At 63.0% G+C, this 18,590-nt stretch overlaps 3 protein-coding genes across 5 annotated transcripts in view; 2 read left to right on the top strand and 1 right to left on the bottom strand.

Annotated features, from left to right (window-relative positions):
* The first annotated feature begins 26 nt into the window (after window positions 1-26).
* LIME1 (Lck interacting transmembrane adaptor 1) lies at window positions 27-3,122 on the top strand. Of its 2 annotated transcripts, XM_043553439.1 has the most exons (5): window positions 742-1,688; window positions 1,839-1,896; window positions 1,967-2,054; window positions 2,175-2,515; window positions 2,598-3,122. In XM_043553439.1, the coding sequence occupies exons 1-5, from the start codon at window positions 1,591-1,593 to the stop codon at window positions 2,832-2,834; spliced, it is 822 nt and encodes a 273-aa protein (XP_043409374.1). In that variant the 5' UTR covers window positions 742-1,590; the 3' UTR covers window positions 2,835-3,122. The 2 variants fall into 2 exon arrangements, with proteins under 2 accessions (XP_043409373.1, XP_043409374.1); XM_043553438.1 differs by lacking the exons at window positions 742-1,688; window positions 1,839-1,896; window positions 1,967-2,054 and adding an exon at window positions 27-677.
* A 741-nt stretch (window positions 3,123-3,863) lies between these two features.
* On the top strand, window positions 3,864-7,835 carry SLC2A4RG (SLC2A4 regulator). 2 transcript variants are annotated; one of them, XM_043553402.1, is made up of 8 exons: window positions 3,864-4,058; window positions 4,382-4,542; window positions 5,464-5,573; window positions 6,004-6,182; window positions 6,255-6,355; window positions 6,444-6,702; window positions 6,787-6,878; window positions 6,965-7,835. In XM_043553402.1, the coding sequence occupies exons 1-8, from the start codon at window positions 3,948-3,950 to the stop codon at window positions 7,074-7,076; spliced, it is 1,125 nt and encodes a 374-aa protein (XP_043409337.1). In that variant the 5' UTR covers window positions 3,864-3,947; the 3' UTR covers window positions 7,077-7,835. The 2 variants fall into 2 exon arrangements, with proteins under 2 accessions (XP_043409337.1, XP_043409338.1); XM_043553403.1 differs by having other exon boundaries at window positions 3,867-4,058; window positions 6,447-6,702.
* Window positions 7,836-8,010: 175 nt separating this feature from the next.
* Window positions 8,011-18,590, bottom strand: part of ZBTB46 (zinc finger and BTB domain containing 46) — a 61,932-nt gene continuing 51,352 nt past the window's right edge. The window contains 2 exon segments of the mRNA XM_043553401.1: window positions 8,011-11,577; window positions 14,315-14,490. Of these exon segments, the coding sequence (XP_043409336.1) occupies window positions 11,206-11,577; window positions 14,315-14,490 (548 nt within the window). The 3' untranslated portion in view covers window positions 8,011-11,205.

Raw genomic sequence — 18,590 nt, 5'->3', positions numbered from 1 at the left:
TTTTGGGGATAAAGGGATCTCTGCACAGGGCCATGGGTCCGGGCTAGGGGGTCCTGAGTGAGGCTGTTGCCCCCGGTCCAGAGGCAGAGGGCCCAGAGGGCTGGCATTCTCTTCGTTCTCTGGGATGGGGTTCTGCCAGCTGGTCTGAGGGGGGTCAGGGTGCCCCCCCCCGTTGCCCGACACCCACTAATGTGTGGGGCTTGAGGCCACAGCATCCAGGAGAAGGTTGCGGCTGGTGAGGGGCCCTTGGGAGGCACTGCTAATGAAGCAGAAGGCTCTGGCGGGGTGGGTTGGAAGTCTGAGAGGCGGCGTTCAGCCCAGGGCTTGGTGGCCACGAGACCGCCCAGTTCCCGTGCTGTGCCTGTCACCTCACTAGCGCAGGCCCACCTCCTCGTGGGTGGAGACCACGTGAGTTAGGCTGCTGGAGCAGGTGCTGGCTTGCTGCACACACCCACCAAATAGTGTCTAGATCCCACACGGGGGCTACGGCAGGAGCAGCGGCAGCAGAGGGTTGAGCGGCTGCGTGTCGAGATGTGGGGAGATGTGGGGAGATGCGCTGGCAGGAAGTGGGGTGGGGAGCTCTGCTGAGGTCTGCACAAGGGCACCTCTGAAGGTGCCCAAGCCACTGGGCCTGCTCCAGCTGGGGCCGAGGAGGAGCTACCGTGCGCAGGGCCTTGGTAAGTGCCTGTTCCCGGCCTCTAGCCCGACTGGGACCCCAGACCCCTTGGTGGCCTCCTGGGGGCAGCTGAGGGCTGGGGTCTGGGAGGACTAGGCCCTACCAGATTGGGGCACTGGGGCCAGGTTAGCCAGCCTGGACCCTCTTGCGAGGTGAGCCCACTCCCTGGGTCTGGGCAGACTGGTCCCCATCTCCAGAGACACCCCACCCCCTGTCTCTGTGCTACGAAGGGTTGTGCTGACTGCGGGATAGACCTGCACCCTAGCAGCTCTAGGATCCCAGGAAGCAGACCGATCCGATGACCGGGACAGTCGGAAGGGAGAGAGAGAGCCAAGGAAGAAATGGGGTGGGGGTGGTCAGGGGCCAAAGCAACTTCCCCCTGCCTGCTGACCCCTCCCCTGCCTTTCCAGCCTTTCAGGGGGCCAAGCTCTGCAGTAGATGGCTAGGGGGGCATCACCTGCGTCTGTGGCCTGTGCCTTGGAGGGCCAAAGGCGTGACCTCAGGGCCTCCCCGGGTCCCAGGCTTAGACTACGGTGAGCAGAGCAGGCCCTTGGCTTGGTCGCGGCTCCCCTGCCCCTCCTCACTGGCCATGTTCAGCTACCACTTGGGTCATCCACACCGACTTAGGTACTCGTGAGGCCGAGCAGAGCACACCTCCTCGCATGTCACCAGGGCCCCCCAGCCAGAGTTAGGAAGGTGGCTGCTGGGGCTTCGTCCTCCATGCTTCTGCAGGAAGGAGGGGCTGTGGAGTCTTGGGGTTTCCTGTGTGCTGAGTCAGAGCACCCAAGGGGGAGGGGACTGCCCACAGCTTGAGGTGCAAAAGTAGGTAGGGCTCCCAGGTATGTGCCCGGGTCCGTCAGTCAGCCCCCAGCATCCCTGTCTTCTTGCCCCAGGCCTAGCTGTGGCTTCACAGGATGGGGCCACAGGTGCCCTCGGCCCCTCCTGTCCTCTGGGTCCTAGGGTGCCTTGCCTTGTTCCTCTGGCTGTGGACACTGTGCACAGCCTGCCACAGGTATGTTCATCCCTGGCCCGGGCTTGGTGTGGGGTAGGGCTCCAGGCGGGTCTGGCTCTGCACGAGCCTCCCTACTAGACCCTGGGCCAGAGGCTGGCACCTCAGTCCCCCGTCTTTGCCTCCCTGGCCTGATGAGCCCCTTGCCCCTAGGAAGCGGGTGCAGAGGTCGCGGGCCGGGCCCCAGGGCTGTGTGATGCCAGTGGAAGTGGTGAGTGCCGGGTTGTCCCCGGGGCCAGGGTGGGGCCAACACAGGACCCACCAGCCTTCCTTGTCCCCAGTCACTGCTGAGACAACACCGCCTCTGCTCCCTCAGCAAGTCAGACACCAGACTGCATGAGCTGCACCGGGGCCCAAAAAGCTGCAGGGGTGAGCCAAGCCGGGAGAGGCGGACGGGGCTGCGTGGGGGCTTGCATCCTTAGGCTGCTCCCAGGCTACCCAAACAGCTCCCCCATCCCCAAGTGACCTCAGTCTTGACCCCAACCCTAGCCCCTCGACCTGCCAGCGTGGATATCCTGTACCCGCGATGGCTGGAAGTGCCCAGAGGCACCAGCAGACCTCTGACAGCCTTCTCACACCGAGAACTGCCCCGGGCGACGCCTGCTGCCACCTTGCCCTCCATCTGCCCCGAGGCCACCTATTCCAATGTGGGGCTGGCTGCCCGCCCTGTGGTGTGGGCAGGGGCACGGCTGACCAGCAGCCATGCCAGGCCCGGGCCTGAGGCCGGACCCGGGGTGGCTGAGTATGCCTGTATCCAGAAGCTCAAGGGAACAGATCAAGGCCCCCAAAGCCTCAGGCAGTGGAAGGCCGAGGTGACCCCAGCTGTTCAGGTAAAGTAGAGTGGACGGGGTAGGGTGGGTGGAGAGTGCTTGGTGATGTTGACCCTTCCCTGAGTGGGCTTCCTCTTTCCAGGTGGACATCCTGTACTCCAGGGTTAAGAAGCCTAAAAAGAGGGACCTAGGACCTGCCACAGATCAGCTGGACCCCAAGGGCAGAGGAGAAATTCCGGCTCTGGGAAGTGACCAGGCCTACGAGACCCTCCCACTCAGGGGCCTAGGCATGGATGATGGCCTCCCAGACAATGTGTACGAGACTATCCAGGAGATGGGGGCCCCTGAGCACCCGGAGCCCTCTGGCTGTAGCTATTAGCATAAGAAAAGAGGACAGAGGCAGGGCATGGGGGCTCCCTGCTTCCCCAGTTTCACCCCAGAGGGGCATCCAACCCCCATCTGCCTTGAACAACCAAGTATAGACGGTCATCCTTCCAAAGTAGTGCCCAACGCCTATTCCCTGTCCACCCCCCCCCCCCCAGCTGGCAGCGCAAAGTCCAGATCCCAAGGCTTCTAGCCTGTGAGGTCCCTGGGGGTCCTGGCCCCCATGGCCTCTTGGCCTTTCGCAAGATCTTAATAAATACCCAACACAGGAAAGATGAATACAGCCGTTCCTCGCAGTCTGCTCTTCTTGAAGACCCGGGAAGGTTGTCGGGGATTGTCTAGAAGGACCCTCCTGCCTGGGGTGCCTGGGCACTGTCACCTGAAGCTGTGCTTGGCTGGTCAGTTTCAGAAGACGGTGTGGTGAAGGGAGGCAAACCCCAGGAGTGGCGGTCCCCAAGCTCATTTGGTCTCAGCGGGGGTTGCAGCCGGCCCTCAAGCTGGCCGCCCCAGGGTGGGACTTGGACCCTGAACACTAGAGAGGGCCTCGCCACGCAGCCCCTGGTGTTACATAAGGTGTGGGGGTAGGTGGGCAGTCGTGCGTTAAAGAATAACCTGGTCCCGGGAAGCCCGCCAAGGAGACGCGGCCCCTTCCCCGGATCTGGCAACTCCGCGCGCGGGCACACCCGCGAGTAAGCCGGCCCTCCCCGGCGGCGGGGTCCCGCTGGCACCGGGAGCTCCGCAGGGGCGAGGGGCCGGCGGGGGCTCGAGGTGCCGCGCGAGCCGGGCCCTTTCCCCAGGCCGCGCGGGAGCGGCCGGCTCGGGGGCCGGGCCTCGGAGCACAAGCCAATGGGAGCGCGGCTGGCCCCGGCCGCCGGCCGCCTCGGAATGTTGATACAGCGCGAGAGCCAATGGGCGTGCGCCGGGGGCGGGGCGCGCGAGCCGCGCGAAGGGGGCGTGGCCGGCCGGCAGCCTCCCGGCCGCGCGGCGCGGGCGGCGGCCGATTGAGGGCGGGGGTCGGCGGCCCGGCCAGCCCGGCCCGGCCCGGCCCGGGGCCGTGTCCTGAGCGTCCGCCCTCGCCGCTGCAGCCTCGGCACCCGGCCGGCCGGCCATGGAGGCCGAGCGCTCTCCGGTGCCCGTTCCGGGTTGCGGGTGCCCCCCGCCCCGTGCCGCCGGCCGGGACCCCGCGGCCTCGCCCATGTCGGTGCCCGCGCCGCCGCAGGTACCGGGCGCCGGAGGGCGGGGCGCCGACAAAACTCCCTCGCTGCAAAGATGGCGTCGGGGCCGCACAAACTTTGGGCCCCCGGGGGCGGGGCGGCGGGGGCGGCCGCGTAGGTCCTCGCGTGTCCGCGGGCCTGGCAGTGCGGGGCTGCCCGGGAGCTCTCCCCGCCGCGCCGGGCCGGGGGCGGGGCCGGGGGCGGGGCCGCGCTGTTCCCACCGGCCGCGGCCGGTTTGGGGGGCGGGTGCGGAGCGGATCCGGGGTGGGGGCTGGGAAACACCGCCCCGCGCGAGCCCCCGCCCCCGCTGAGCCTGCCCCTTCCGCAGGGCCCTGCCGTGGGCGGCGGCTTTGCGGGCTTGGAGTTGGCGCTGCCTCAGGAGCCAGAGCCGCGGGCGGCGGACCTGGGGGTCCCGGGGACGTGGGCGGGGGCGGGAGGAGCGGCGGGGCCCCCGACGCCGTCGGCGCACATCCCGGTGCCAGCGCAGAGGTGAGCCAGGGTCCCGCGCGCCAGGCCGAGGTGGGCGTGCGCACACGTGCGCTGGCGTGTGCAGGGGTGGTGGGTGGGGCGCGGGCACGTGCCTTTTTGAACCCCACCCTGCGGTGGGGCTCTTGGTGGAGGACAGGTCTGGGCCCAGATCTGGACTTTGTGTCCCCCTCCCTAGCTCTCCAGCCCTGGAGGAGTTGAGCACAAGTTAGCAATATATAGCGCTCCTTGTGCCCCCCAAGCTCTGGGGCCAGAGCGCAGGGCTGGGAGGGGGCCCCTGTCAATCTGTGCAGTAGAGGCTGCCAGGCTGGCGTGAGGTTGACGGTGCAGGAATCCCGGGGCTTCTGACTGCCGGCTCCTACCCTGCCTGAAACCCTCCTGGGTGCCCCACACCCGGGGCTGGCTTCTCAGGTAGAGGCGGGCTCTGGCCTGGCCTGCTGGGGCCTGGGGACTCTCTGCTTGCGCTTGGAGCCCAGTCTGCCCTAGCTGCTGCCGACTGCTGGCTGCTCCCTCCCCTCCAGGCCTGGCATGGGCCCGCAGCTGCTGTTGCACAACGCTGGTTAATGTGTGATTTGGGGGAGGAGGGCTGGGTTTGGCCTGGCCTGGTTGAGGGGAGGCGGCGCTCAGACCCCTGTCCAGCTCCAGGCCCTGAAGAAGTCACTGTGGAACAAAGCCCAGGCTGCAGAGAACTCAAGACTTTGGGGAGACCCCAGCCCAGGCCATGTTCCCAGAGGTTCCTGGAGATCTGGGGCTCTGTAACCTGAGCTGGGGGGTGGAGATGGGCCTCCGGCCCAGTGCCTGGAGGGAGGGAGCGGGCGCCTGATCGCGCGCTTGTGCACGCACACGTGTGTGTGCACGCACGCGTGCGCAGGGCCAGGAGAGATGCCTGAAGTATTTGCTGGATGCCACTCGCGTCTCTTCCAGAGACCCCCCAGGAAAATCCCGGCTGGACGAGGTCATGGCTGCGGCAGCCCTCACCAGTCTGTCCACCAGCACCCTCCTTCTGGGGGCCCCAGCTGCAGCCTGTAGCCCAGGTGAGACTTGGACACCCGGCCTGGGTAGGGAGGCAGGACCACTGCCTTTCCAGGACACCGTAGTTGCCTCCCCCTTGGGGCAAGCAGTTGCCCTTTGCCTGGAAGGCCACTTTGTGAATAGACCTCTCCAGGCCTGAAATAGACCTCAGGATCCCCAGTGCCTCTCACTGAGGTCAAAGCCAGTGTCACCGGTGTGCGGGCTTCTCTGATCCGTTTCCACCTGGCGGGCTGGGCATCCCCACACAGGATGTCTCTGCTTATCCTTCCCTGTGCTGCGCCAGCTTCTCCTGGCCACCGCCTTCCCACCAAGCTCACCAGTGAACAGGCAAACAGGTGGAGGCCCAGAGTTAAGGGCCCTGCGGCGGCGGGTTCTGTGGAGCAGGCTGAGCCCGCTAAAAGCCCTAACACGGGTGCTGGTGTGTCCCCACAGAGCCTGGCTTGGAGCCCTGGAAGGAGGCCCTGGTGCGGCCACTGGGCAGCTGCAGCAGCAGCGGAGACTGGGGCTGGGACCTGGCCAGTGACCGGTCCTCTCCATCTATCCCTTCACCCCCACCGCCCTCCGAGGCAGCCCATTTCCTATTCGGGGAACCTGCCCCAAAGAAGAGAAAGGTGAGCCTGAGGCAGCCCTCAGGGCAGGGTGGACGTGGTGGCCACGCCTGACCACCAGCCCCTGTCGCCCAGAGCTCCGTGCGGGTCCTGTTCCAGTGTCTGTGGAAGCGGTGTGGGAAAGTGCTGAGCACGGCCTCCGGGATGCAGAGACACATCCGCCTGGTGCACCTGGGGTGCGATGGGGCTGGCCGGTGGGGGCGGGGCAGCCCCCAGTAGCAAAGTGCTTCAGCTTCCCCCCCCGCCCCCCGGCCGTGTCCCCAGCAGGCGGCAGGCAGAGCCTGAGCAGAGCGACGGGGAGGAGGACTTCTACTACACAGAGTTGGACGTTGGCATGGATGTGCTGACAGACGGGCTGTCCAGCCTGTCTCCAGCGGCCTCTGTGCCCCCCGCCTCCCCCCGCCTGGAGCTGCCAGAGCCTCGGACCCTGTCCAGCCTGCTGCACCCTCTGGCCCTGCCCCCAGTTCCGGTGCTGAGCCCCGTGGCACCCCGCGAGGCGCGCCGAGGTGACGACGCCTACCAGGTGGGTGAGGCCACAGGCAGCAGCTCGGGGTGAGTCTCGGGGTGCTCGGGACGGGGGAGAGGACACGCCTGTGTCTCCTCTCAGGGCTGCCTGGCCCCCACCCGCCCGGAGCCACAGCCGACCACCGTCAGGACCTGTGTGCCGACCCCGCCCTCCAGACTCGGCGCCAGCCCAAGGTGTGTGCGTGTGGAGGGGCCGGGGCAGGCCTCGGGCAGAGGCTCCCAGCCCCGCATCAGCCCCCGTCTCCTCTGTGTCCCCCCAGGAAGCCCCGAGGTGATGCCAAGAAGTGCCGGAAGGTGTATGGCATGGATCACAGGCACCTGTGGTGCACAGCCTGCCGCTGGAAGAAGGCGTGCCAGCGCTTCCTGGACTGAGCCCCCCCCCGCCCCCCACCCCCATGCCAGCGCTCCCTGGACTGAGCCCCCCATCCCGCCCCCTGCCCCCCGCCCCCATGCCAGCACTCCCTGGACTGAGGGTCCCCCATCCCACCCCCCCCATGCCAGCACTCCCTGGACTGAGCCCCCCCATGGCCCCCGCACCCCCCCACCTCTCTGTGCCCACGCTCCCTGGACTGAGGCCGTCCCCGCCCCCACCCCCATCCCCCCCCCGCACTTCCTGGACTGAGCCCCCCACCCACCCCCATGCCCCACACCGTGCTGCTGCCTGCTCTCCAGGACTTTTTAAAGGAAAAAATAAGCTACCCCCGACTCCCCAGCCTGGGGCTTCTCCCAGCTGCAGGGTTTACTTTTTAACAGTGGGGGAAGTTGGTGACCCTGGACCCCCAGAGGTTGGGGGGGAGGGGTTCTTGCCACTCAAAGTGCCTCTGAAGAAACCAGCCTTTTGCACTAAAGCCAACCTCACAGCCGTCCCCCTGGCCCGGGGTCCCTGGGGGTGGCTGCCCTCCCTGCCCGTCAGCCCGTGGACTTGTCAGGACGCTGAGGCCGAACTTCAGGGCCGCGTGGGGGGCCAGTCTGTGATGCGCCCTGAGGGGAGGGGCCTCCTGCCTGCACTTAACCTGATGGTTCCAGGGCCCAGGGGCTGACCTTTGTCTCCTGTTTGTGAAGCTCAGGTGTCTCGAGTCTGGGCCATACCAGGCGAGGAGAAAAATTAAAGATTTGGGGTTTTTCCAGAAACTGTGTCTGTCTCCTGGGGGGAAGGATGCGGAACCGGGACCCTGCCACAGGCAGGGGTGGGGGGCCAGCCGCAGACCACCGAGGGCTGGGGGGCAGGGGCAGTCACTCTGGCCACCTCCACCCAGGCTGAGGCCAGAGGAGGGGACACCGTGAAACACTCATGAGGCGTCTGCTTGAGCAGCAATTTCCCAGTTTATTGAAAGTGGAAGCTTTGCAAGAATGTCTAAGCTAACCCCGTCACAGAAAGGAACCCACAGGCAGGACCGGAGCTCGCCGAGGCGGACAAGAATTGCAAGACCGCTAGAGAGGGTGCGCTGTCCGCCTGCCCTGTGGCCGCAGACGGTAGCAGCTGGACCCGTTACCAAAGTCTCTGCCCCCCGAGTATAAAACACGTCTCCGATACAAACACAGGTTTATGATGATTAATATAGAGTTGATAGACTATAGATCATCCCCAAGGGAGGAAAAAAACCACAACAGTTTTTCAAACACTGCCCTTTTTTGTCTGTTTTGTTTTTGTTGACAGGTTGAAAGCATGTTGAAAAAATAAATATTTAAGAAAAGCACACACAGCACCCTCACTACAAGTAGTTCTGAAAGGGCCACGTACAAAACACAAGATAGAAGCTAAAAAATAAAAACAACCGTGAAGTATGGCTTTCGTAAGCGTCGCACACGTCACAGGATGAGCGAAAATAAGATTATCTTTCATAATATTGCAAAAAGTTCCAGTTTTTGCATTTTCTCAGAGTTTTCTTTTTTAAAAAGGAAGATGTGCAAAGTTGGAAGCAGCAGCTGTGTCTCTCGAGTCGAGGTCCCTACTGAGTCCTGGCAGTGTTCTGACTGTTCCCCACAACCCAGAGTCCAAATGTACAACCTGGTCAGGCTCCAGAGCTTGATACAAAAGTCATACGGGTTCCCTGCCCACCCCCACCCCAAAGAACTCCCCACTCAACGGACTGCATTTTCCACTTTGGTGTTGCAAACACCAAAATACACACAAGACACAAACAGAAAAGTACAAAACGTGAAATGTAATCTACACATTTTTTCCTCTTCATAAAAAAATATTTATTAGTTTAAACATCGATTTAAAAAAAAATCAGTCACGTAAAAAAACCCTTCATTACGTCTCTTCCCTCCACGCCTCCTGAGAGGTGACGGGTTCATCCCCGACGGCGGACAACCGCGTAGAGCTGAGGTTGCCACGCAGCAAACGCCTGGGGAGCTCGGGCAGAGCGGGGCCCTCGGTCGTCCGGTACAGTATTGGTTTTAAGGAAGAAGATGCCCCGTGGCACTGACGGCGAGCCCCCCAAAAGGCCAGCGAGGGCGGTCCAGAGCAGGGAGCGAGCGGGTCAGAAAGAGCGAGGTGTCCTGAGTGCGGAGGCACAGGTGGCCCGGGGTGTGGGCAGGACGGCCCGAGCGGGAAGGGGGGGTGGGGGCCGGTAAGAAACCCAGAGACACTGTTGGTAGCAAAGGTCTGGTTTCCAAATACATTTGTAAGAAAATCAGTCTGTGTAGAAAAGGGATCAGAAAGTCGGGGAGGTACGCGGTTGGTTCTGAGGGCTTCGTGAGGGCTGCAGCCCGGGCCTCACCGGTGAGAGGCGGGAAGGGAAGTGTGTCCCAGAGCCCCTGCGCTGGCCTTGCCCACCGTGGGCGGATGGGCAAGCAGGGCAGCCAGAGAGGGCTAGGTCACCGCGCGGTCACCACGCGGGACAGGAGTGCAGGAGGCCGGACGACAGCTCTGTGCAGGCCCTCTAACTGATGGATACTCGGCTGACTGTACTTAAGACAAACGCAGAAGTTGTGACCCCCCCTCCCCCCGCAGGGCTTCCCGCCAGCCCTGGTCCCCAGCACCCCCAACAGCGGCCTGGGCCCAACGTGCTCCCGGCCACCATCGGAACCGAAGTGAGGGTCTTGTGGCATTTTCCTTTTCCACCTAGAAAGAACATATGCGACACAACGGAAAACCTGGTAAAAGCTTAGAGTCTGTGGAAAAGAGAAAATAAAACCACCGTCTGCACGGGGGCTCCAGCTGAGCACCCGGGGGAGTCTTGGCGTGGCCTGAGTCTTGCCCAAGCCCGAGCCACGTGGGTGCGAGACGGAATGTCTTAGTGGTGAAGTGTCGTCAGGAACAGCTTTAACGAGGGAGAAGACAGACCAGTGTGCGTCCTGCGGCCCGGGGGGAGGCTCCTCACAGCCAGGCCTGGCTTTCCACCCAGAAAATTAATAAAGAGGCGGGAGCGCATCTAAAGAGACGACGAGAGGACGAGAAAGACAACTCTGTTTCGTCAGGTGAGAAAATAATGCCAAACCAAGTATTTTTACGTAACTACCTCAGGACGGCTCTGACTACTTGACAGGTTTGGTTACCCACGCGGGGACGTGCGAGCAGCACACGGCAGCCAGGAACACCGCCTCCAGTGTTAGCAGCAACAAGGCAAGGGCACTCAGGAGGGTCAGGAGGACTGGCCCAGGCAGGGAGGACGGCGGAGCCCAGGGGATGAGGCCGCCCCCGGGCTCCCCAAGGAAGTGCACGCAGAACAAAGAGCCCAGGCCCCCCAAAAGGACCCAAGTGGCCAGGCGCGGGGAGCGCTGAGCCCTGCACCAGAGGAGCGTGGCACATCGGTGGCCCATCGGTCCCCACCTGGCTGCCTCTGCCGGAAGATAGCACCTGGGGGTCCCCGGCCCCAGTGGGGGGCTTCTGCAGCTGTTTTATGTTAAGCACCAAAGCCCAGAGGCGGGAGGGCCGCGGGCTTTCTGCACACCCGACCTGGGCTCCGCCGGCGGCCACAACAGCGGCAAGAGACTGCGGCGGTGGCCGCAGGCAGTGACCGGGCTGCTGAGAAGAGGGGAGCAGGGCAGGGGGCAGGGGGAGACTCCACGCTGGACATCGGGCGTGTGCAAAACCTCCCTTAACGTCTCTTGGGCCTGTGGCCTCGGGGACCACGCTCACAACCGGGACCAGTGCCGACCTCGACCTGGCCATCGGGCTACGGTGTATCCCGAGGCCAGACTGGCCACACGGGCTCCCTCGACGCCCTATCTACATGTACCTGCTGGGGATCCTCTATTTGTCCCCACAGACATGTTGGACTGTGTGCTCTCCTGGGCTCAACCCCACCCCGTGTCCCCCAACATGCTGTTCGGTTCCAGAGCCCTTACTTCCCGGGGTCATGCCTGCCTGTGAGCCTCAGGGTGGTGTGTGTGTGTGTGTGTGTGTGTGTGTGTCTGGGGGGCGGGAACAGAATAATGGGGGAGGAAGGGGGTCAGCATGGCCTGGCCGCAGGCAGGACACACACACACACACACACACACGCACACACGCACACACAGGAGAGGGTGGTGCCGCGCCACCCCGGCCCGGCGCCTAGGAGATCCAGAAGTCCTTGTCCGGTGCCCCTGGGGGGCTGCCAGGACCCCGCGGAGAGTCCTCGTCCCCCTTCTCGGCCGCCAGCAGCGCGTCCTCGTGGGCCAGGCCCACCTCGTCCTCGTCCTCACACAGCTCCTCCTCGCCCTCCCCCCGCGGGTCGTCGGGATCTTCCAGGTAGGGCCCGTCGCCAGGGAACAGCTCGGGGGAGCCCTCAGTGCCACCGCCGTCCAGGGGACCGGCCACACCGCGGCCTGCGCAGTCGGCACAGACACCGTGGCGCCGGGAGCCGTGCTTGATGCCCACGCTGGCGGCTGACATGAACACCCGACTGCACAACTTGCACACGTACTTCTTGTCCTTGCTGTGGACCTGTGGAGGGACGGGCGGTCAGTGCGGGGCGGGGGGGGGGGGGCAGGGGGGATGGGCAGTCAGTGCAGGAGGGCGGAGAATGCAAGTTTAATTCTTCATATTTTTCTGAATTCTCCAGTGTTCTAGAGCAATCGAGTAAATACTGTTACTGCAATAAATACACCACCAGTGGCATGACGGTGGAAGAGGGCTTGCCAAGCTGTGTCCTTCCTTCGCACTCGGAGCGGCCCCTGACTGATGGGTCACTGTCCTGGGGGCTGCACCCTCTGAAGGGACCCCTTCACGAGTCCCGGGCTAAGGGCCCCTCCACCCCCCAACTCAGTGGCACCACAGACTGACATGAACAGTCCACCTTCCCCGTCAAACCTGCCCACAAATCCCAGCCATGAAGACCACTGTGTCCCCAGGCACGGGCAAAGCTGGGCTCACACGTTCTGATTCTAGAAATGGAGCATGAAACGACTTGGTCCCCAGGGCCCTCCTGCACCTTCTCTGTTGTATCTTAAACCCAGGCTTCCTCAACACTCTCACAACAGAAACTGTGTTCTGAGAGCAGGCTGGGCAGTGCCCACTGAGGCCCCTCAAAACCTGGGGCTCCCACGCGGGGAACTGAGGGCTGTGCCAGGACACCCAGGAGTGACAAAGGCGTCTCAGGGAGCCACTCGGCCAGCACCAGATGGCCCAGCACCTGTCCTAACAAACAAACGGAAGCAAGGGAAAGAGAGAGGATGCGGGCACCATGGCAACCCGTGGTTCCCGGCTGGTGGCAAGCAGCTCCTGAGACCTCACCGTCCAGACCACCCCTGGCCAGCCTGCCGCCAGCCCCTCTGTCTGCTGAGCGGGCACCGGCGTCTGCACAGAAGGGCCGCTGCGGGACAAGGTGGCACAGGGCGCCCCTACTGCCACCTGCTGTCAGCAGGGGTTCAGCCTCCTTGGGGTCGGGGGCCCCCGGCAAATTAAAGGGGAAGATACAGATTCTCTTCTCAGAAAAAAGCAAGCCCAAAACATCGGTAGGTACGTTTTCAGGGATTTATGACTCTCCCTGAAGCCCAAACACAAACCCAGGATGGAAACCTGGCCCATCCAAGGTAGCAACCACACTGAGCCTCAAATGGGATTGATGCTTCCTAAAGCAATGACATGGTTTTGCTAAAGACAAGACGGAGCAACCTGGTAGCGACAACCCTCCAGCACTTCCGCGTGACGAGACACTACTCATCCCTTGACCAGGAGCAGCGTGGGCAGCGGGGCGCATGTCCCCCTAAGTTGCTGTACACGGTCTGCTAACATGACCCCTGTGCTCTCAGGGTGGACCCTGGGAGATGAGCGAAACGAGACACAGGGCAGTTCCGGGGCCCGTGCCGTCCAGCCAGCCTGCGGCTGCTGGCCCCGCAGACCTGCCCCGGGGTCCAGGACTGCCACTTTCCCGCTCTGCTTGACCCCGTCTGGGGAGACACTGCAGGATGGGGTCATGGGCGACCCTCAGTCAGACGGGCTGGGTGCATCCACTCTCAGGACTGTCTCCCCTCCCGCTTTGCCGCCTGACCTCACGGGAGCTTCTCCAGGGTGTCCTCACCCCCTAATAAGTGCCCCCCACTGGGCTGGGAAGGATGCCCCTTGAAGGGGGCCAAATGGAGGATCCAAGGAGAGTAAATCTGGACGTGACCCCAAAGTGAGCCAGAGCCCCCCACTCACCCCACGGATGGACGTGCACAGCAAAAGACCCCGCTCATCCATATGGCTCACCCCGCCAGCAGCCAGGCCTGAGACTCTCCCCTTGCCGCCTGCTGCCCTTGTGCTAGGGCACACCCAGGTCACCCTCACCACTGCCAACACAGTCCCCCCACACCTCCTGGGGGGGGGGGTCTGCTCCTGATGTCATCAGATCAGCATGCGGTAGGGCTCCAGCCAAGTCTGTGCACCTCGCAGGTGACTCTCAACACCTCTGAGACTCCCAAACTCGTGACGTCGCCCCAGCGCCCTCTCCCTGCGCCCCCATGGCACGCGCTGGGGGCTCTGGGCACCTGACAACCCAGGGCGGCCTGGATCTACAGTCTCACGATCTAATGGCTGCAAGCTCCAGGTGGCCCCACCCTCAGCCCTGAACTCCACCGTGTCCAAGGAAGACTGGACACTGCGGGGAACCTTGTGGTCCACCCCGCCCCCACGGCTCATCACGCACAAGAGTCCCTTGCCCTGTGTCTTTTGGCGAATCTGCTTCCCTGTTTCAAGATGACCGTCTCCTATCACTTCCTGCCAAGCAAATCCATCCGTTCGGCATCTGCTCCCTGGCAACTGCCAGCTAAGGGTGCGCACAAGACAGGTAACCAAACGTCTTACAAGGCCACGGGGGGAGCAGAGGCCGGGTCTCACCACCACTCGGAGCCCAGGCACAGAGGAAGGGACCTCACGGTGGGACCCACGGGGCCAGGGGAGGTCCTGGCAGGGGGAGGAAGCACTTGCCAAGGCCAGGCTGAGGGCTGGGGGTGATGCGGCCCCTGCCCTCAGCACCCTGACCCTGGGTGGGGTTCAAGGTGGTGCCCCCCATCACTTGGGTGCCCCCCATCACTTGGGCACCCCACATCACCTTCCCGCACACCTCAGCCCCCCACAGTGTGCCCTGGCCAAACCCTTGCGGAACCAGGACCCCGCCCAGAACCAGGCCCAGACACACCCCCCCCCGGCCCCGCCCCGGATCCCGCCCCGGACCCCGCCCAGGACCTGCACGCGCACTCACCAGCGTGTGCCGCTTCATGTGCTCGCGCCGCGTGAACTTCTTGCCGCAGATCTCGCAGGGGTAGGGCCGCTCGCCCGTGTGGGAGCGCATGTGCCGCTTGAGGATGCACTGGTGCATGGCCGAGAAGCTGCAGTACGGGCACTTGAACTTCTTCCTGATCACCGTGAACTCGTTGACTGAAAGACAGCAGACCAGCCGGTCAGCGTGCAGCCCACCGGCCCCAGCGAGGCCCTGGCCCCCGCAGACTGCCCCCAAGCACGCCCGGCGCCCGGCCCCTGCCAAGGGCTCTTCCAGGAGGTCTGGTGTCAGAGGTGCTGGGAGGGCCGGGGCCAAAGGTCAGAGGCCACTGCTTCCGCTTTTTTAAGAAAGAGACCTTCTCAGACACAGCCGGTATTATCTTACCCATCAGCATCCGGTACCCCGTGGTGTCCACATGCAGAATCGTAACAAAGACACAGGTATAAAGACAGGAAGCCAGAGGACGGCCCCCAGCCCGCAGTGCTGCTCACGGCCACAGGCGGACGGTGCCCAGCAGGCAGTCGGGCAGAGCCGCCCTGTCCAAACATCTGCAGGCCGGTGGCATTGCATTTTGTGCCCGGAAGAAAGGAGCCTGCCTGAGCAGCTAGTGGACAGAACCAAGGGAGATGCCTGGGCCAGCCCCAAATGTGCCACAGTGGCCGGGGGGGGGGGGGGTGCTCCTCCCGCCCACCCTTATTTCCACACTTCAGAGAGTGACGCCATGGGCCCCACAGGGGTCACCCCTGTGGCCAGCTTGAGCACATGGCTGGGGCCACACTCCACGCCAGGATGTGGCCACACCCTCAGAATCATCTCGTTCCACATTCCAGGTGGCCTCTTGGTCAAGAGGGTCAAGGGGGTTGGGGTCCCTGGTCCCACAGTGGGGTCCTCAGTGTGCAGGGCTCCACTGGGCACTGGGCAGCTGATCCTGAGTGGTGCCCTTGGCGACGGGGACCCACAGACACCACAGTGACCCCGTCTGGAACACACATTAACCTAAAGACGTCCTGAAGACAGATCTCACTGGGATTGCTGGGAGCAGCCAGATCTTGGGATCTCATTTCCTGCTGTGAAAGGTGGACATCTGTCTGGATGCAGCTTCCTGGGCCCTCGCATCGCCTTACACTCTGGAGGGCACTTGCCCGACTGCACACCAGCACCAGCACCCAGAACGGTCAAGACCAAAGGTGGGCTGCTGGAATGAACCCCAGCAGGGGTGTGGACACCGTCAGCTGGCAGTCTTCCTCCACACCCTCAGACCCCTGCCAAATGTCTAGGTGTGGCAGGTGCTGACCCCACTCACAGCTGCCCCTGGAGGTGCCCAGGAGGCAGAGAAGAAAACCAGCACCCCAGAGTAACGCAGCCCAAGACAGCGGGACCCAGGAAAGCTAAGGCGACTCAGACCCTGGGCCCCTCCTGCTGGAGGGGACCAGCCAGCCTGCCGGAAGCGTGGGCCACCCACCAGGCCGCCCAGAGGCAGGGACCCTCGCTGCCATCTCCGTGAGCCCTGCCCCGTGGCCCCAACTCCATTCTGCTGTTCACACCTCAGCCCTGGGCGTGTCGCCATGGAAATGACGCTGGCTGAGCTGTGCAGAGCAGAAACCTCGGACGCACCGGCCCCTGGACTGGCCTGCTTCGAGCTGGGCCTCACTCCCACACCTCTGTTCCTAGGATATGACCACTTCGGTGTGGGGGAACGCTGCTTCTGTCTCTGCTCTTTTTTTTTTTTTTTAAACATTTATCCATTTTTGAGAGTGAGAGAGACAGAGCATGAGCAGGGGAGGGGCAGAGAGAGAGGGAGACACAGAATCCCAAGCCGCTGCAGGCTCCGAGCTGTCAGCACAGAGCCTGACGCGGGGCTTGAACTCATGGACTGCGAGATCATGACCTGAGCTGAAGTTAGATGCTTAACCGACTGAGACACCCAGGCGACCCTGCTCTTTCTTTTTAAGTTGGCTCTACGCCCAATGTGGGGCTTGAACTCACGACCCCAAGATCAAGAGTTGGGTGCTCGGCCGACTGCACCAAGCAGGGGCCGCAAAGTAGCCTCTGCTCTTTTTTAAGTGTTTCTCTCAAGAACCCTTAAAAGGCATCTAAAAAAATCAAGTGACCCGGGTTTCTGTATTTTCCAGTGAGACCATCCACCCACCACGTGCCTGAGAGCTGAGGACCCCGGGGCTTCTCGACACCCTTCGGAGAGCCGATCCCTACAGGGACACACTCCCAGGAAGACTTTACCCCCACTCAGGCCATCACGGCCCCCACACTAAGCCACGTGGACTTCATCACAGCTCACAGCCAACGCCACCGCGGAGGCCTGCTGCCGGCTCGCCTCACGGTTTCTGTGCCCGTGGAAAGGGTGCCAAGCCCCCACCGTGCCTCTCAGAAATCTCAATCCTGTCCAAAGAAGTAAAGCCTTTTCCTACACTTAGGAACTTTTCACATGCATTTCTTGCGCACACGCACACGTGGGGGGGGGGGGGGGGGAGGCGGGAGCTGGGGACAGGAGGGAAGGTGCAGCCGGGGGAAGGGGTGACGCCAGAATGCTGCAGAGAACACGACAGCCAGCGGGAGGCAGGGAAAACCACCAGTAACCCATCCCACAAGGTGGCCTCAGCTGACACCTGTCTTTGGAGTCCCTTTTCTACGCATAAACATACTGTTTAAATCACAGAACTGGAATCGTCACGTACCGTCGTAGAGAACGGCTTCAGACGGAAGCTGCGTACCGGCCCGGGTCAGCCCCAACTCACGGTGACCACCTTTCCATGCTATGCTTTCCAGTGGCCGTTTCACACACACTTGTTTGTCTGTGTGACTGACCCCGTGAGGCCCCCGCGAGAGGTCCGCGCATCCGAACACCTGCCGAGGATGTGCTCTGAGGAGGAGCACGGGGACCAGCTCCCCCGGCCCCGGCCCCGGCCCCGCGGCCAGGAGCCCCGAGGCCAGGCGGGCGTGACGGCGGTCACCACAACCGCTGGGCGAGCGGCCACGGGCTGGGGAAGAGAGCTGCGGGCAGGTTTCCGGGCTGGTGAGAGGGCAGCCTGCGGGCCCAGCGGCTTCTTCGGCCGAGAGGAGCCGCCCTTCCTGAGGGAGGGCCCGGAGGAAGGGGGCTGCCAGGTGCCGCTGGGGCTCTGGTCCCCAGGGCGGGGGGCTCCGGCGCCCCCACGGCAGGACCCGGGACATGGGGACGCACACGGGGAGCTCTGAGCTGTGGGGGACGTCTGTCTGGCCGTGCCAGTCGCACCTGCGGTCACTTATCTGCCTCTGCTGGCCCGGCCGCCCCGTCAGTCAGCGGACTCTGGGAGGGAAAGGGAGACGAAGTGAACTTTTACGTTATTTTATTTAAAACCACCTTTTTTTTGAGAATGTGTTTAGTCATAGCTTCTATAAACACGACAGTTAAAATGCTGAATTACATATTCCAGCCTTCTGTATTTAACAACTCAGACGAACATGTGAAAAAAATTTCTCTGTGCGGAAGTGCATTTTTCCCTAGAAAAACAATTTAGCTCACACAGGCACAGGAGTGAGTAAGGCTCCCCTTCAGGGCCCCTCCCCGGGAACGCAGCCCCCGTGCGGCTACGGGACGCTTGAAACATCCTCTGAAGTCACCCTGTCCCAGCACGTTTTGGTGTTTTCTTAGTTTCCTGTCTCGGCCAGAACACACCACCACAAACTGGGCAGCTTTTTTTTTTTTTTTTATTTAAAAAATTTTTTTTCAACGTTTATTTATTTTTGGGACAGAGAGAGACAGAGCATGAACGGGGGAGGGGCAGAGAGAGAGGGAGACACAGAATCGGAAACAGGCTCCAGGCTCCGAGCCATCAGCCCCGAGCCTGACGCGGGGCTCGAACTCACGGACCGCGAGATCGTGACCTGGCTGAAGTCGGACGCTTAACCGACTGCGCCACCCAGGCGCCCCCAAACTGGGCAGCTTTAAAGCAACAGAAATCTACCGTCGCCCGGCGTGGAAGTCAGAGTCCGAGGTCCAGGCAGGGCAGGGCCGCTGCCTCTGGGGGCTCCAGGCGGTCCAGGCGTCCTGGGCCTGAGGTCACGTCCTCCCCTTCTCCGTCTCCCTCACGTGGCTCCTTCTCTGTGGGTCTCCTCTCTGTCCCTTCTAAGGACACTTGCCACTGGACTTAGCTCCAACGTGGATGTTCCAAGATGACCTCATTTAGTTACCTCTGCAAAACCCTTTTTCCCAAACAGGGTCACACTCAGAGGTTCCGGGTTTTCGGGCATGGACACAGCTTAT

This window comes from Prionailurus bengalensis, chromosome A3, assembly GCF_016509475.1.
Source record: "Prionailurus bengalensis isolate Pbe53 chromosome A3, Fcat_Pben_1.1_paternal_pri, whole genome shotgun sequence".
Taxonomy (NCBI): Eukaryota; Metazoa; Chordata; class Mammalia; order Carnivora; family Felidae; genus Prionailurus; species Prionailurus bengalensis.
This window is presented reverse-complemented; position numbering and strand designations above follow the sequence as displayed.

Excerpts from the sequence above, each read along its gene's own strand:
- SLC2A4RG (XM_043553402.1), top strand. The coding sequence starts at position 3,948 with ATGGAGGCCGAGCGCTCTCCGGTGCCCGTTCCGGGTTGCGGGTGCCCC. Across the intron at positions 4,543-5,463 it reads ATCCCGGTGCCAGCGCAGAG|AGACCCCCCAGGAAAATCCC; the intron begins GTGAGCCAGGGT and ends CGTCTCTTCCAG. Across the intron at positions 5,574-6,003 it reads AGCTGCAGCCTGTAGCCCAG|AGCCTGGCTTGGAGCCCTGG; the intron begins GTGAGACTTGGA and ends GTGTCCCCACAG.
- LIME1 (XM_043553439.1), top strand. The coding sequence starts at position 1,591 with ATGGGGCCACAGGTGCCCTCGGCCCCTCCTGTCCTCTGGGTCCTAGGG. Across the intron at positions 1,689-1,838 it reads CTGTGCACAGCCTGCCACAG|GAAGCGGGTGCAGAGGTCGC; the intron begins GTATGTTCATCC and ends CCTTGCCCCTAG. Across the intron at positions 1,897-1,966 it reads GTGTGATGCCAGTGGAAGTG|TCACTGCTGAGACAACACCG; the intron begins GTGAGTGCCGGG and ends CCTTGTCCCCAG.